Source organism: Heptranchias perlo, chromosome 2, assembly GCF_035084215.1.
Source record: "Heptranchias perlo isolate sHepPer1 chromosome 2, sHepPer1.hap1, whole genome shotgun sequence".
Classification (NCBI taxonomy): domain Eukaryota; kingdom Metazoa; phylum Chordata; class Chondrichthyes; order Hexanchiformes; family Hexanchidae; genus Heptranchias; species Heptranchias perlo.
In genome coordinates, this window is record NC_090326.1 from 144730397 (window position 1) to 144746987 (window position 16591).

At 42.0% G+C, this 16591-nt stretch overlaps 1 protein-coding gene across 1 annotated transcript; it reads left to right on the top strand.

Annotated features, from left to right (window-relative positions):
- The first annotated feature begins 6815 nt into the window (after positions 1 to 6815).
- Positions 6816 to 16262, top strand: idi1 (isopentenyl-diphosphate delta isomerase 1). The gene is made up of 5 exons (XM_068007825.1): positions 6816 to 7454; positions 8358 to 8527; positions 10537 to 10629; positions 11602 to 11732; positions 15599 to 16262. The coding sequence occupies exons 1-5, from the start codon at positions 7309 to 7311 to the stop codon at positions 15914 to 15916; spliced, it is 858 nt and encodes a 285-aa protein (XP_067863926.1). The 5' UTR covers positions 6816 to 7308; the 3' UTR covers positions 15917 to 16262.
- Positions 16263 to 16591: the final 329 nt, after the last annotated feature.

A 16591-nucleotide genomic window follows, 5' to 3' on the forward strand; every position in this document is an offset into this window, starting at 1 on the left:
TGTACCTGAACCCCTAAGTCCCTTTGGACATCCACTGTTTTTAACTTTTTACCATTTGTAATTCTCTACCCCAGAAGGCTGTGGAGGCTCAGTCATTGAGTACATTTAAAACAGTGATCGATGGATTTCTAGTTATTTAAGGCATCAAGCGATATGGGGATAGTGCAGGAAAATGGCTTTGAGGTAGAAGATCTTGTTGAATGGCGGAGCAGGCTTAAGGGGCCAGATGGCCTACTCCTGCTCCTATTTCTTATGTTCTTGTGTTCTAAATTAAGAATATAAATTCAGGTCTGTGGCTGAAAAACAAAACGACAAGACTTTTATACTGCTGACACCACAGTGGTATAATTACAAAACAGCACATGTATATTAGAAAACATTGTTTGGAACATCACCAGTTGTTAAATATCTGCCTGTTCTCCTATTAAGAAATATAACAATGTACTGATGATAATGAAGTCACATTTAATTTGAAATTCTCTGAGTCTGATTTAAATTTTCTTTATAGCTGATTATATTTAATTTGTTTAATTGAACTGTCAGCCTTGGCTCAGTGGTAGCACTCTCACATGTGAGTCAGAATGTTGTGGATTCAAATCCCATTCCAGAGATTTGAGCATATAATCCAGGCTGACACTTCATTGCAGTACTGTGCCAGTGCTGCACTGTCGGAGGTGCCATCAGATGAGATGTTAAACCAAGGCCCTATCTGTCCTCTCAGGTGGATGTAAAAAATTCCACAGCACTATTTGAAGAAGATTCGGGATCCTCACCAATATTTATCCCTCAACTGGCATCACCAAAACAGATTATCTAGTCATTATCTCATTGCTGTTTGTGAGATCTTGCTCTGTGCAAATTGGTTGTTCCGTTTCCCACGTTATAACAATGATTACACTTCAAAACTACTTCATTGGCTGTAAGGCGCTTTGGAACGTTATGTGGTTGTGAAAGATGCTGCAAAAATGCAAGTTCTTTCTTTCTTAATTTCTGTTTTAGAACTCATATTCTCCATATTATTTTCCTCCACTTACACATTACCTTAGAATTATCTGATCTGATTGAAAGTCAAGCACTTGAAAATCTGACATTATTCAATAGCAAAGAGTTACAAAGAATGTACAACACAGAAACATGCTATTCGGCCCAACTGGTCTATGCCGGTGTGAGCCTTCTCCCACCCTTCTTCATCTAACCCTATCAGCATATCCTTCTATTCCCTTATCCCTCATGTGTTTATCTAGTTTCCCCTTAAATGCATCTATGCTAGTTGCCTCAACTACTCCTTGTGGTAGCGAATTCCACGTTCCTACCACTCTCTGGATGAAGAGGTTTCTCCTGAATTCCCTATTGGTTTACTAGTGACTATCTTATATTTATGGCCCCTAGTTCTGGTCTTCCCCGCAAGTGGAAACATCTTCTCTATCAAACCCTTTCATAATAGTGGTTGATAGTGAGGAGGAAAGCAGTAGACTGCAGGAAGATATCAATGGACTGGTCAGATGGGCAGAAAAGTGGCAAATGGAGTTCAATCTGGAGAAGTGTGAGGTAATGCATTTGGGGAGAGCAAACAAAGCATGGGAATACACAATAAATGAGAGGATACTGAGAGGTGTAAAGGAAATGAGGGACCTTGGAGTGCATGTCCACAGATCCCTGAAGGTAGCAGGACAGGTAGATAAGGTGGTTAAGAAGGCATATGGAATGCTTTCCTTTATTAGCCAAGGTATAGAATATAAAAGCAGGGATGTTATGCTGGAACTGTAGAAAATACTAGTTAGGCCACAGCTTGAGTACTGCGCACAGTTCTGGTCACCACTTTACAGGAAGGATGTAATTGCACTGGAGAGGGTGCAGAGGAGATTTACGAGGATGTTGCCAGGACTGGAGATTTTTAGCTATGATGACAAATTGGATAGGCAGAGGTTATTTTCCTTGGAACAGAGGATGCTGAGGGTTGATTTGATTGAGATGTACAAAATTATGAGGGGCCGAGATAGAGTGGATAGGAAGGACCTATTTCCCATAGCGGAGGGGTCAATATCCAGGGGGCATAGATTTAAAGTGATTGGTAGAAGGATTAGAGCGGAAATGAGGAAAAATGTTTTCACCCAGAGGGTGGTGGGCATCTGGAACTCACTGCCTAAGAGGGTGGTAGAGGCAGAAACCCTTAATTCATTAAAAAAATATCTGGATGTGCACCTGAAGAGCTGTGACCTGGAGGGCTACGGACCAAATGCGGGAAAGTGGGATTAGGCTGGGTGGCTCGTTTCTCAGCTGGCCTCCTTCTGTGCCGTAAATTTTCTATGGTTCTATGATTCTAATCTTAAAGACCTCTATCAGGTCACCCCTCAGTCTTCTCTTTTCTAGAGAAAAGAGCCCAGCCTATTTAATCATTTCTGGTATCATCCTAGTAAATCTTTTTTGCACCTTCTCCAGTGCCTCTATATCCTTTTTATAGTGTGGAGACCAGAACTGTTCACAGTACTCCAATTGTGGTCTAACCAAGGTTTTGTACACGTTTAGCATAACTTCTCTGCTTTTCAATTCTATCCCTCTAGAAATGAACCCCAGTGCTTGATTTGCTTTTTTTTATTGTCTTATTAACCTGCATTGCTACTTTTAGTGATTTGTGTATCTGTGCCCTAAATCCTTTTGCCCCTCTACCCCATTTGGACTCTTAATTTCCATGGAGTATGTGGCCTCCTTATTCTTCCTATCAAAATGTATCACATCACACTTATCTATATCGAAATTCATTTCCCAATTACACGCCCATTCTGCAAGTTTATTAATGTCTTCCTGTATTTTGTCGCAGTTCCCCTCAGTATTAACTATACCCTCCAATTTGGTGTTGTCCGCAAATTTTGAAATTGTACTTCCAATTCCCGAGTCCAAATCATTTATGTATATAATGAACAGTGGTCCCAGCACCGATCCTTGTGGAACACCACTTCCCACCTTTTGCCAGTTTGAGTAACTACTTTTAACCCCTGCTCTCTGTTTTCTGTTTTGTAGCCAGCTTGCTATCCATTCTGCTGCTTGTCCCCTGACTCCACATGCTCTGACCTTAGTCATGAGTCTACTACGTGCTGCCTTATCGAAGGCCTTCTGAAAATCCAAAAATATTACATCTTCTGCATTGACCTTGTCTACATTTTCTGTTACTTCTTCAAAGAATTCAATAAGATTGGTCAAGCATGACCTTCCCTTTTGAAATCCGTGGTGACTGTTCTTTTTTACCTTTTCGGTTTCTAGATGTTTCTCTGTTACATCTTTGAGTATGGATTCCATTATCTTCCCTCCCATCAATGTTAAGCTAATTGGTCTATAGTTCCCTGGACTTGCTTTATCTCCCTTTTTAAACATAGGAATCACATTAGCTGTCCGCCAGATTTGTGGCACTATTCCCTTTTCTAATGAATTTTTATATATATAACAGTGCCTCTGCTATCTCTTCCCCAACTTCTTTTAATATGCACGGATGCAATCCATCTGGACCTGGGGTTTTATCCTCTCTAGATTTGATTAGTTTATCAATTATCGCCCCCCCCCCCCATCTTTCCATCTTAAATGTCTTTATAACTTTTTTGATCTCTTCTTCTAATGTCATGCCCACCACATTAGTCTCCCTGGTAAATACTGAGGCAAAGTAATTATTTAATATTACTGCCATTTCACTGTCATTGTCTGTGAGTTTATCATATGTATCCCTTAGTGGCCCTATCCTGATTTTTCTTTTGTTGTTTATGTATCTGTAGAATACTTCTATTTTTTTGATATTCCTTGATAATTTAATTTCGTGGGTTTTTTTGCCTTCCTAATTGTTTTTTTGACTTCTTTCCTAACCTCTTCATATTCCTTTTTGTCATCCTCTCCTTTGTTGACTACATACTTAGTGAATGCTTTGTCTTCAATTTCAATTTTGCCATTATTTCTTTATTCATCCATGGTGTGTCATTACTGGCTAGTTTGTTCTTGCTTTTTAGTGGAATATATTTCTCCTGGACTCTATTGATCACTGTTTTAAACGTTTCCCATTGCTGTTCTATTTCTTTGTTTGTCAATAAATTTTTCCAGTTTATTTTTCCTAGTTCCATTCTCATCCCCACAAAATCAGCTTTTTTCCAATTTATTACTTTGGTCTTTGTCTTATTTATGTCCTTCTCAATCTTTATCTTAAACCTTATTATGTTGTGATCGCTATTGCTTAGATGTTCTCCTACACTTACTTCTCTTATCTGTTCTAGTTCATTTCCCATTACTAGATCCAGCAGTGATTCCTCTTTTGTTGGCCTTTTTATATACTGGGTGAGAAATGAGTCCTGCACACATTGTAAAAACTCCATTCCTTGTACCCCTTTACCTCCTCTTGCCAGTTTATTTTGGGGTCGTTAAAAACTCCCATGATTATTATTCTATGCCCTTTACTCATTTCACATATTTGCTTACATATTTCTTCCTCTACCTCCTTTCCACTAGCATTTGCAGTAATTAAATAAAAACTGTCCCCAACTGCAGGACGACCATTCTTCATGCCATTATGCCAGGTTTACCTGATACGCTTTTCTCAATTGTTAATCAGATAATTTCTCTCCCTTTTTATCATTACTTAATATAGAGAAGAGATTTATTTCTCAGTATCCAGTAAAAATTACATCTTTTATTAAAAATAGCATAAATAATATGAATAACATTGACACATCCTGCCATCAATGAAATATTAGAAATGATGAGTGGTCTCAAGGTTCCAAAGGTTTGATATCTGGAGGTGGTGATTAAAGGTAATGTTATGTGACCAATGAATTATGAAGGAGTCGGATTTAACGGTGCAAGACAGCTCCTAACTGAAAAGACTTTCTGTCTGCATTGAGCAAGTTTTGGTCCCCAACCCCTGCCCCCTCCCACTGAGCAAGTTTTCAACCCCCCACCCTAAATGCACCAATTTTTTGGACTGCATCTTCCAACCCTGCCCTCCACTCCCACCACCACTGAGCATGATTTCAGTCCTCAACCCCTTACTCCCTTGCCCTCCCCAAGCAGGATTTCAACATCAAACAACCCCCCTAGCAAGTCCTCAAATTCACAACACTACAATCAAGTTTATGGGCTCCAATCCCCCCCACAATCACTAAGCGAAACTTCAGATCTCATGGCCCCCTAGCCAATGATCAAGTTTTTGACTTTTAAACCCTCCCCCATCCTGAGTTTCATTTTAACCCCTCCCCACCAAGCAAATAAATAGTCTGCAACCTCATTCTCCACCTCCCACCAAGCAACATCTAGGCCCACAAACCCTTCGCCCCGAGACTGTAAGCAAGATTTTGGACCTCAACCTTACCCCCACCACTGAGCAAGATTTGAGGCCTCAACCCCTCAAAATCTCCCCCCGCCTCCCACTGACCATTTTTTTGACCTGAACTTCCCCCCCCCCCCGCCCCCATATAGCATCCACACTGGCAAAAGGGTATAATCTGTGTGACAAGTTTACAAAGGCAGCTTTCATTATAAATATGAACATGGGAATTTATAATAGAAAAAGACATGACTGGGAAATTGGGTAAACTACACATGCTTAGAATGCACAGATGTGGTTAAAAGCTCTTTCCAACTGGTGTTAAGTAAAAATATCCATTGAAAGTCCGGGGTTTTGATAGAAACTGAGGACATGGAGTAAAAACTTTAATGAGAGTATTAAAGGATGCAAAAGGGTAAATTTGATTGTTATTGTGAAATATGTCATTTTGACTTTTAAATTTTGTTTAAAACATTATTTTGGATATTATAAATTTCAATTATTGAAAAAATTGCAAATTATTCTTTTTAAAGAATTTTGAGTAATTTGGTTCACCAACAATGAGTTACAAGCAAATGTTTACATTGGGATTGTCATTGTAGTTATTTACATAGACAATTCATTAAATGTTGACATTAGAGTGCGACATTAAAGTTATGACAGCCAGAAATAAGGTTTGTGGACAGGAAGTGGGTGCATACAGAAGACCTTTAGTTTTTTTTATATAACGGATGATAAAGATAATCTATAGATAGATGTACAAAAGCAGTGACTCATTGGGAAACGTAATACGTGAGAGAAAATATATGCAAAATGCTTACAGAGAGAAAAAAAACATAAGGTCTGCTAACAAACAACATATGAACCTTTAAGGTAAAATAATTGAATGTCATTTAGCTGTGATTTTTTTTAGTACTTGCCCCCATTTTCTTCCCTGCATGTTGGGTGGGCCTCTCCCATGTCTTTTTACCCTCCCATTTGTATGTTATTTTAATGTCTTTCCATCACCTCATTGATGATCTTTCCTATTAAGCAGTTTGTAAATCATTCCCTCTCTGTTTGAAGTTGTTGTTTTTCACACTCACTTTTCTCTTTTTTCCCCAACCCAGCTAAAATGCTTCTTTATCGTTTAGTTTTCCGTTCTGAAATGTTAACATGTTTTTTTCTCTTTGAGGAAGCTGACTGACCCGTTGTGTATTATCAGTCATTTCTGTTTTTCTTTCAGATTTTCACCTTTTTGCTTCTTAATTGCTGTTCTGAAAATCATTCTTTAAATGCATTACCATCGGGCTGAATTTAAGAATCTTCAGGAGTAGGAATTTCCACACTCCCGGACCCACTCTGTTAAAAATTCATGCTCCAAATAATCGTAACCGATTGGTGGAACTGGTATAATTTTAAAAATACAACAACGTCGCTGTGATGTAACTAGAACGTTTCCTCAGTAGGTGGGGTGCAGTATAACGTGAAACGTCAGCACGTAAGCAGACCGTGCAAGGGCGGGGGGGGGGGGGGTGGAAAAGGACTCGCGGAAGGAATTTTTTTTTCATTCCCCACTGAAGAAAATCAAAGAGAAACAGGCCAAAGAATCCTGTCCGGACGCAGGTTCAATTCAATACATTATCAGAACGCGTGCGATTGTTGACTGATACATTTCAGGTTGGATTGGAACGCGTGCGATTGTTGACTGATACATTTCAGGTTCGATCACAACGCGTGCGATTGTTGACTGATACATTTCAGGTTCGATCGGAACGCGTGCGATTGTTGACTGATACATTTCAGGTTCGATCGGAACGTTCCGTGGTGGCGACGCAGCCATGCCTGGGCGGAGTCCGCGGGTTGATTGACAGCTGGCGGCGGGCGGGCTGCTGTCCCGCTGCTCGCTTTTGTTTCTCCGCCTGGTGCGGTGACAAACTCGAACCACATTCCGCTGATTGGCCGGTCGATCGAAAGATTGGTGAAGGCGTGCTGAAGGGGGACGGGCGGATTGGCTGCGGCCGATTGGAACGATGCTGCGGGCGGCGTTGACGCGTGTGCGTCAAGGCGGAAGTCTGTGGCTGAAGCTGGCGGGGCCGGAGAGCGCAAGGGGACAAACCAGTTGCAAACAGCGGTGGGCAGTGTGTAGCGGTGGACTGGTACCGCACCGGCAATCCTGGTGAGTCGCACTTCATAACATCGTGTATTATTGGCTGCTTTTTGCAGCAACGCGCAATTATAATCGACGCAGTTTATATTTAAGCCTGTGATCCCCCCCCCCGCCACTGACGGAGTTTTAGTTGCGTTGTTTGGGCTTTGTGGGCCAAACTCACTCACTGCTTGTAGTGCATGGGCTGGGCATATCTAATATACAGTGTTTTATAGTCAGAGAGTCTGCCCTGCTGCATCTATCTATCTATCGATCGATTGATTGATATTTGTTACTAATGTCCCTGCTCATTTAGTGTCTTTACAGTCTGGCCACACAAACTTCCCAAACATTTTTCCCACTGGAAAAACTAGGTCTGCGATTGTGCTGGCAGGAAAAAGGAGATGGCTCATGGGCACCAGTCTCCTGGAATCTGAACGAGCACCAGTACAAAAGTGGCTACAGTTTTTCACCAGAATACCCCGCTCTTTTAGGCCAGCCAGAAGCTGTTGCCTTGAGATACACGTGACCTTTTTGTAAGAAGTCACACGATCCATGCAGCTGTCGTCCCGTGCCAGTCCCCTTTTTTTCCTCTTCTAGTGGCTTGTTAGCCTTTTGATAACCTGGCTGAATTTGGGAAGTTACAGTGGGATGGTGAGGCTGCTAATGCTTTGCACAGTATCGAGATACCAACATGCTGCAGAAGAAACTAAACTTAAGCTTTTAAAGTTTGATACTCTTAATTCATCTAATGCTAAATTATGCAACAACAAAAAAAATCCCTGTTAAGTATGGTAATTTTTTTTCCAATTAAATTGTGAAACAATTGGTCTGTGTAGATATTGCAACTAAAAGTTAGGATCATTAGAATGATGTACTATTAAAGGATACTTCTTTCCTTGCTTTTTATTTCTTCCCACCCTCCCCCCCCAGGTTTATTGGAAGTAAGAGCACAGCAACAATGCCAGAAATAAACACTGACAACCTGGATGAAAAACAGGTCCAGCTACTGGCTGAAATGTGCATCCTGATTGATGAGAATGATACGAGAATTGGGGCAGACACTAAGAAAAATTGCCATCTTAATGAGAACATCAATAAAGGTGAATGAACTGTTTTTGGTCAATGTGCATTTCGGGTGTTTTTCAAGATTTACATAGAACGTTCAGCACAGAAACAGGCCGTTCAGCCCAACGGGTCCATGCCGGTGTTTATGCTCCACACGAGCCCCCTCCCTCCCTACCTCATCTAACCTTATCAGCATTTCCTTCTGTTCCTTTCTCCCTCATGTGTTTCTCTAGTTTCCCATTAAATGCATCTACGCTAGTCGCCTCAACTACTCCTTGTGGTAGTGAGTTCCACATTCTTGCCACTCTGGGTGAAGAAGATTTAGAATGCTACAGTACAAAAGGAGGCTCTTTGGCCCATCATGCATGTGCCAGAAGTTATGTATGTTTTAATGAGGTTACAATCTGTTAGTTAATTTCTCCCCCTCCTGGCCATTTCTCGACCCTCCAGTACTGCTGGGAGGGGTGAGCATGTGCAGTCTGGAAATAATTCTTGTTAATGAAGCCCCTGTCCACCTCGAGCCCCTCTCTACAATGGTGCGGCTCAGATTGAGAATATAGTGGTATGGAGATTGCTTGTGGTACTGTTGTGTATCTTACTCTTACAGTCTCTTAAGGCAAATTTTTAAAAATAAATTCAGTTTGTAGTAAATTATATTTCCACAACACAAAATGGATCCTTCACTGACTTGTGAGGAGAATGGGAGACTAGGTGGCTAATGTGGAGAAAAACACTGTCACCAACTTGATGGCCTGAGTGGTCAGTTTTTGTGTGGTACCATTCTGTGCTCCTGTAATATTTGACCTCAAGTCTTTCAGAATAGCAGGTTGTTTGTTTGTGAGATCCATCCATAGTGGAGCTCACAATCTCTGTCTTGGAGGAGAGGGGGAAGAACAACAAAGCGCTGTGTACTTCAGGACAGCGGGGGGAGTGGGAATAAAGCCCCTATCCCCATCACCGCACTTAGAATCATAGAAAGATTACAGCACGGAAGGAGGCCATTCGGCCCACCGAGTCCATGCGGCTCTATGCAAGAGCAATCCACCTAGTCCCACTCCCCTGCTCTGTCCCCATAGCCCTGCAGATTTTTTTCTTTCAAGTACTTATCCAGTTCCTTTTTTGAAAGCTGCAATTGAATCTGCCTCCACCACCCCCTCAAGCAGTGCATTCCAGATCCTAACCACTCACTTTTTTTTTTAAAAAAAGTTTTCCCCCATGTCACCTTTTTCGTTCTTTTGCCAATCACCTTAAATTTATGTCCTCTAGTTCGTGACCCTTCCGCCAATGGGAACAGTTTTTCTCTATCTACTCTGTCTGGACCCTACATGATTTTGAATACCTCTATCAAATCTCCTCTCAACCTTCTCTGTTCCCAGGAGAACAACCCCAGCTCCTCCGGTCTATCCATGTAACTGAAGTCCCTCATCCCTGGAATCATTCTAGTAAATCTCTTCTGCACCCTCTCTAAGGCCTTTACATCTTTCCCAAAGTGCGGTGCCCATAGCTCAACACAATACTCTAGTTGTGGTCGAACCAGTGTTTTATAAAGGTTCATCATGACTCCCTTGCTTTTGTACTCTATACCTTGAATAACTCTAGTTGCTTCCTCGATCAGCAGAGACCTGGGACCTGCTTAGATGACCGTCTGTCTGTGGGATGTCAGATGATGTACTTTGAAACTTGGGAGGAACAAGGGAAGAAAATTCATTTTTCAAAAAGGAGAAAAGCAAGGAGGTTATTGGGGAAGAGAGCAGAAGAGTAGTTTTAACAGGATATAAATCTGTGCAACTTTATGACCAAGCATTAAATCTTCCATACATCACTGTACTAAATATTTACAAGTATAAAGGCAGCTTCTGGGATTAATTATTTGCACTGATGTTATTTTCTTAAACCTATTCCTCACTTAATGTGATTAATAGCCTTCATTTTCACTGCAGTTGCTGGATATGTCAGTGTGCAAGTGCTTTCAGCTGTTGGGAGTGAGCCAGTACCGTAACTCTGAAGTGAAAGAGCCACAGATAACTCATCTTTGGTTTTCTAGGTTTACTTCACAGAGCTTTCAGTGTCTTCATCTTCAACAGTGAGGGGAAACTTTTGCTGCAACAGAGGTCTGATGCAAAGATCACTTTCCCAGGTACAATATAGCATTTCATTTTGCTGTGTTTTGTAAATCAAAATAACTTTGTATCTTAACCCAATATCTTTTAAAGAACCCTGCTCATTGTCAGAGAAACTCTCCAGTCCTTGCGCTTTGTTTCTATTCAATTACGTGGGTTTTTCGGGCTTCAATTCTTTTACCCACGATTGTAAATATAATATATACGGGGATATCATAGGAACAGGAGTAGGCTATTCAGCCCCTCGAGCTTGTTCTATACCTGGATCTGATTGAATGAATGGCAGAACAGAATGGAGGCATTAGGGAAAGGTGATGTGTAAGAACATGGAAAGATAGGAACAGGAATAGGCCTTTCAGCCTGTTCCGTCATTCAATTAGATTACGGCTAATCTGTACCTCAACTTCATAATCCCTGAGACAGTAGATGTGGTCTGTTTAATGTCTCCTCTGAAAGACAGCACCTGCGACGGTGTAGCACTCCCTCAGTATTGCACTGAAGTGTCGGCCTGATTATGCATTCAAGTCTCAAGTGAGGTTTAAACCCAGGACTTTGACTCAGAGACGAGAGTGCGACCACTCAACCAAGCCTGACGTCTTGCAAATTAGTTTTATTTATAACTGGTTTTTAGCAGTAATCATGCAATTGTTTTCCTGTATACACACCTTTATCTCCAATATACGTATTGGAGCTAACTCTACGGATCTGTGCATGATAGTGCCCTGAGATGGTCCAGGTTTCTCTTACCCATTCTGTTGAGCCATACTGGGTGAAAGCTGCAGTGTCTAGTCCCCACTCCCCTCCCAGGGATGATGGGGGGTGTCCAGCCTGACTAGTACCGTGTACTTCCTGGTTGGCTAAAGTGGGCCAATTGAAGGTCTGGGATTGGGCTGTCAGCCATCCTGGTAATGGAGACTTGATTTCATGTGGATCTTGGGCTAACAATGCAGTTGAATAAATTTGTCATTTTAAGGAGATGCTTTTTTCAGGTTGTTTTACAAACACTTGCTGCAGCCACCCTCTCAGCACTGCAACAGAAATAGAGGAGACAGATGCTATCGGTGTAAGACTAGCAGCCCAGCGCAGGTTAAAAGAAGAGTTTGGAATACCTGTGCAAGAGGTAAGAAATGCTGCAAACCTTCTGCATAAAGTAAGCATCAGAACTAATCTGGTCACATTATTCACGTGCCCAAGACTCTCTTCTGTTAACCAGGCCTGCCAGCTATGTTGTCCTAGGCAGCTTTAACTATTTTACGTGAACTTAATTTGCTACCAGAAACTAAACGCAACCAATAATTAATGTTTACTGTGCTGAGAAATATAGCGATGTGTTTGCAAGTAATTCTATTAACTTTATCGTTAAGACATACAGCAAATCTATAACCGAGTTAACTATCACAGCCTGACTCCCATTTCTGAAACTGACCTGTAATGTGTGTTTTGGGTAAATTAACTGAATGGCTTCAAATGCTTGACAGACAATATTTGTCTGCAATCGGCTTGACCTTAAAAATAACATGGTATTGACTCCCGTGTTCTTTAGTTGATGATACGGTTAAACCTGTAAATTAGGGACACCCAAGGGACTTGCATCAGGTGTCCTTATTTTCAAAATGGTCATTGTATGTACAGTAAACCAGATGAGCCAAATATCCCAGATTGGCTGTATCTCCTGCAGCTTTCCTTTTTTTCGCCCTTGGAGGTGATCGTGCCTAATTCCGGAGCTCTGCCAGCGGGAGGTGATTTGAGTTCGTTTTCTGTTCGTTGGGTTTCCCAGTTCATTGGAAAAGGACCCCGGTATGGCATTGAGGGAGGGATGTCCTGACCCTGGGATCTGCTATGTTGGCAGCCTGCACATGGCAAGGTGGCTGCTGTAGGGCCATGCCTGGGAGATTCCAGCCAAATTGGGGAGGAATTAATGTCCTACGGACCCTCTCCCTCCATGTGCTGCAGCTGCTAATGTTTGAAGTGTCATAGAGTTATACAGCACGGATAGAGGCCCTTCGGCCCATCGTGTCCGCGCCGGCCATCAGCCCTGTCTACTCTAATCCCATATTCCAGCATTTGGTCCGTAGCCTTGTATGCTATGGCATTTCAAGTGCTCATCCAAATGCTTCTTGAATGTTGTGAGGGTTCCTGCCTCCACAACCCTTTCAGGCAGTGAGTTCCAGACTCCAACCACCCTCTGGGTGAAAAAGTTCTTTCTCAAATCCCCTCTAAACCTCCCACCTTTTACCTTGAATCTATGCCCCCTTGTTATAGAACCCTCAACGAAGGGAAAAAGCTCCTTAGTATCCATCCTATCTGTGCCCCTCATAATTTTGTACACCTCAATCATGTCCCCCCTCAGCCTCCTCTGCTCCAAGGAAAACAAACCCAATCTTCCCAGTCTCTCTTCATAGCTGAAGCGCTCCAGCCCTGGTAACATCCTGGTGAATCTCCTCTGCACCCTCTCCAAAGCGATCACATCCTTCCTGTAGTGTGGCGACCAGAACTGCACACAGTACTCCAGCTGTGGCCTAACCAGTGTTTTATACAGCTCCATCATAACCTCCTTGCTCTTATATTCTATGCCTCGGCTAATAAAGGCAAGTATCCCATATGCTTTCTTTACCACCTTATCTACCTGTTCCGCCGCCTTCAGGGATCTGTGAACTTGCACACCAAGATCCCTCTGACCCTCTGTCTTGCCTAGGGTCTTCCCATTCATTGTGTATTCCCTTGCCTTGTTAGTCCCTCCAAAGTGCATCACCTCGCACTTTTCCGGATTAAATTCCATTTGCCACTGTTCCGCCCATCTGACCAACCCATCTATATCGTCCTGCAGACTGAGGCTACCCTCCTCGCTATTGACCACCCTACCAATTTTTGTATCATCAGCGAACTTACTGATCATACCTTTTACATTCATATCCAAGTCATTAATGTAGACCACAAACAGCAAGGGACCCAGCACCGATCCCTGTGGTACCCCACTGGCCACAGGCTTCCAGTCACAAAAACAACCTTCGACCATCACCCTCTGCCTTCTGCCACTAAGCCAGTTTTGTATCCAAAGTGCCAAGGCACCCTGGATTCCATGCTGGGGGGGGTGGGTAGGTAGGGGGTTGTTAGCAGCTCACCAGTGCCTGAAGTACTGGTGGCGTAGGGTTGCCAACTGTGTTGGAGGTATTCCTGGATGTCAGACCTCATGACAACAAATGTTGGATTTACTTTTTAAAAAGTTTGGGTCCCCTGCAGTTGAGAATCTTTATCTGTTGTTTCACACCAGCAGCTGTTGTGTGAGACGTTCCAAGATGCAGGAAGCCACCTGTAACCGAGCGAAGAGGAGAAAACCGAGGGCAGGGGAAAGGGGAAACCATTCTCCATCTCTCTTTCGAGCTCCCTTTTTTTTCCTCCAAACCCCCGGGCAGGCAGTTCCCGGCTTTGGTGGAATGGGGAGTTCTTTACCCAGCATCCATAGCGGCAGAGAAACCACTCTATCCCTGGGATAGAGCCGTGCAAGCATCTAGTGCCGGAGATAGAGCGGTTTCTCTGCCGCTATTGACACTGGGTAAAGAGATCTCCATTCCACAAAAGCTGTTTTTCACCCGCTGCTGCCTGGCACTTACCTGTGTGTCCCGTGTTTCAAGTTGTAAACGAACTTGGTCCGTAGTTCGTTATTTGCGAGTGGCCGTGGTTTCAAGATGCCTCTTGTGTCTATTACCAAGTTAGTTGGGACAGTCAATGAGTCTGTTTTTTGGCGGTGTCAGTTTGTACAGATTTCACGACTGTCATGCCCCCTTCCCCCACCCGTTCATTCAAATCAGTGGGTAACGCTGCAGTGGCCTGTTACTGAAGCACCTTGGAATGTTTATCTATGTTAAAGGCACTATGTAAGAGCAATTTTTTTTCTTTTTTACTTGCTTCAGTGTTGACATTATAATCTCTCTCAGCTTTTGACAACAAATGGGGCTAAAAGTACCATATCAACTAACTAACTGTACACAAGGCCACAGGAGATTCACTTGCAAGTCCTGTATGGGTAACAGTTAATCACTCGCACTTTGTTGATGACGTCCTTATTGTTATAAAACGACATATACTCTGACTCAGCATGAGCAAACCAACAGGAGACCTGTGTGTTTCTTCAATCAGTAATGTACGTCAGCAGAGGAAACAAAACATCTGTGCAATGGGCTGTCATCTCCAGTTATATGTGATGATGAAGCTAAAGGGATAGTGATTTATAAATGGCATAAAGAAGAGGGAAAAAAAACAGCTCTACATGAAACTGATGCAAGTTTTTATTTGCAAGTGGAGTGGCCTAGATGTACTAATGGGTACTCATGCTATGCTACTCTCTTTCCCCCTGGCTTAAGTTCTCATCAGCTGGCTCCAAGGAGGTTGAAATTACTTTTTTTTTTGCAGATAGAATTCACATTTTCATTTAATTTTGCTAATTATATTGTATTGAGCTGTCAAATCACCTGCATGTGGGCATTTGTATACTTAATAATTTGTGTGTCATCTTGATGTTGGTGCTTTTATATGCTTTAAGAATGGAGAGTTTTGAGGTGCTCTCTGCCGATCTTTTACATAGAACTAACTCATTTGATGTGAGCTTGTGAAGTTTTACTGCACTGAACAGGCAGTGCTGCCTGTTCCCACTGATTGCAACAGAGTACAATATTGTACAGGGATCAGTAGGGATAGTGCACAAAATCTCTCTTCCTAACTTTGAACTAACTTTTTATAAAGTACAAAGCCAGGGAACAAGGATCGCAGGGTTAGATGAAGTCGGGAGGGAGGGAGGAGGCTCGTGTGGAGCATGAACACCGGCACAGGCCAAATGGCCTGTTTCTGCGCTATACATTTTATGTAATCAATTATGAGTCTGCAGTTGAGAACAGATATCCACTCTTCAAAATATTTGAAGATTATGGAGCAATTTAATACTTCCGTTTTTCCATATTTAACCTTTTTTTTGGCTGCGTTTGACCCCAGGTCCCTCCGGAAGAGATGAATTACCTGACCCGTATTCACTACAAGGCTCAGTCTGATGGGATCTGGGGAGAACATGAAATTGATTACATAATCTTTATGCAGAAGGATGTAACTTTGAAACCTGACCCCAATGAGATCAAAAGTTATTGCTATGTGACTAAAGACGAACTGAAGGATCTGTTGGAAAAGGCAGAGAACAAGGAAGTGAAAATCACACCGTGGTTCAAACTTATTGCTGAGAAGTTTCTGTTCACCTGGTGGGATAGTCTACATAATCTGAAGCAGTTCATAAATCATGAAAAAATTCACCGAATGTAGAATGCTTTTTGGTTTTCTGAATGGAGTAACTGTAAAATTTGACTTGCCAAGAGCATAATCTTTCATACACTATTAAAACTTTCACTCTAATCTATTTGCAATGTGAAGTGTTGAGAAAATGGATGTTCCAGAATTAACCTTTCAATGAAGATGAACTACTCCAGTGAACAACAGAAAACTGAAGGTGGGAGGTGCGTCTCAAAATTTATGTTCAAATAAAAGCATGTTTTAATTTAATATTTGTACAGATTGAGGCACTGTAGCAAATGATAGTTTTTTTTCCCCAAAACTTCTGTGTAGAGACTAAAGTGAGTGTAAATAACAAATTAAAATGGTCCTAAATAAATGATGTGTTTATTGTAATTTAGGTAAACATTGTTTTGATATCTCCTAGCTCGTCCTACTCCATAGTGATCAATGACTTTTCAAATAAGCTAATTTCAGTAATAATGTGGCTGGTTGTGCTGCTTTCTGGCACTCTGCTGATAAGCGTGTGATTATTTTCCTTACCAGCAACCAAAAATTTGCCAGAATCTCTCATCATTGAGCAATGTCCAGTAATCAACTGGTGAGATTTCATTATCTAAGTATTTTGGAAGTGGAGTTGCATGGTGGTTTTTTCCCACTGGATGCCACATTGTGAACAGTATTTGCCTGCAACGTTAAACACTGGAG

Bases quoted from the DNA above. Each gene is read 5' to 3' on its own strand.
- idi1 (XM_068007825.1), top strand. From the start codon at position 7,309: ATGCTGCGGGCGGCGTTGACGCGTGTGCGTCAAGGCGGAAGTCTGTGG. The intron at 7,455-8,357 runs GTGAGTCGCACT...CTCCCCCCCCAG, and splicing joins GTACCGCACCGGCAATCCTG to GTTTATTGGAAGTAAGAGCA. The intron at 10,630-11,601 runs GTACAATATAGC...TGCTTTTTTCAG, and splicing joins TGCAAAGATCACTTTCCCAG to GTTGTTTTACAAACACTTGC.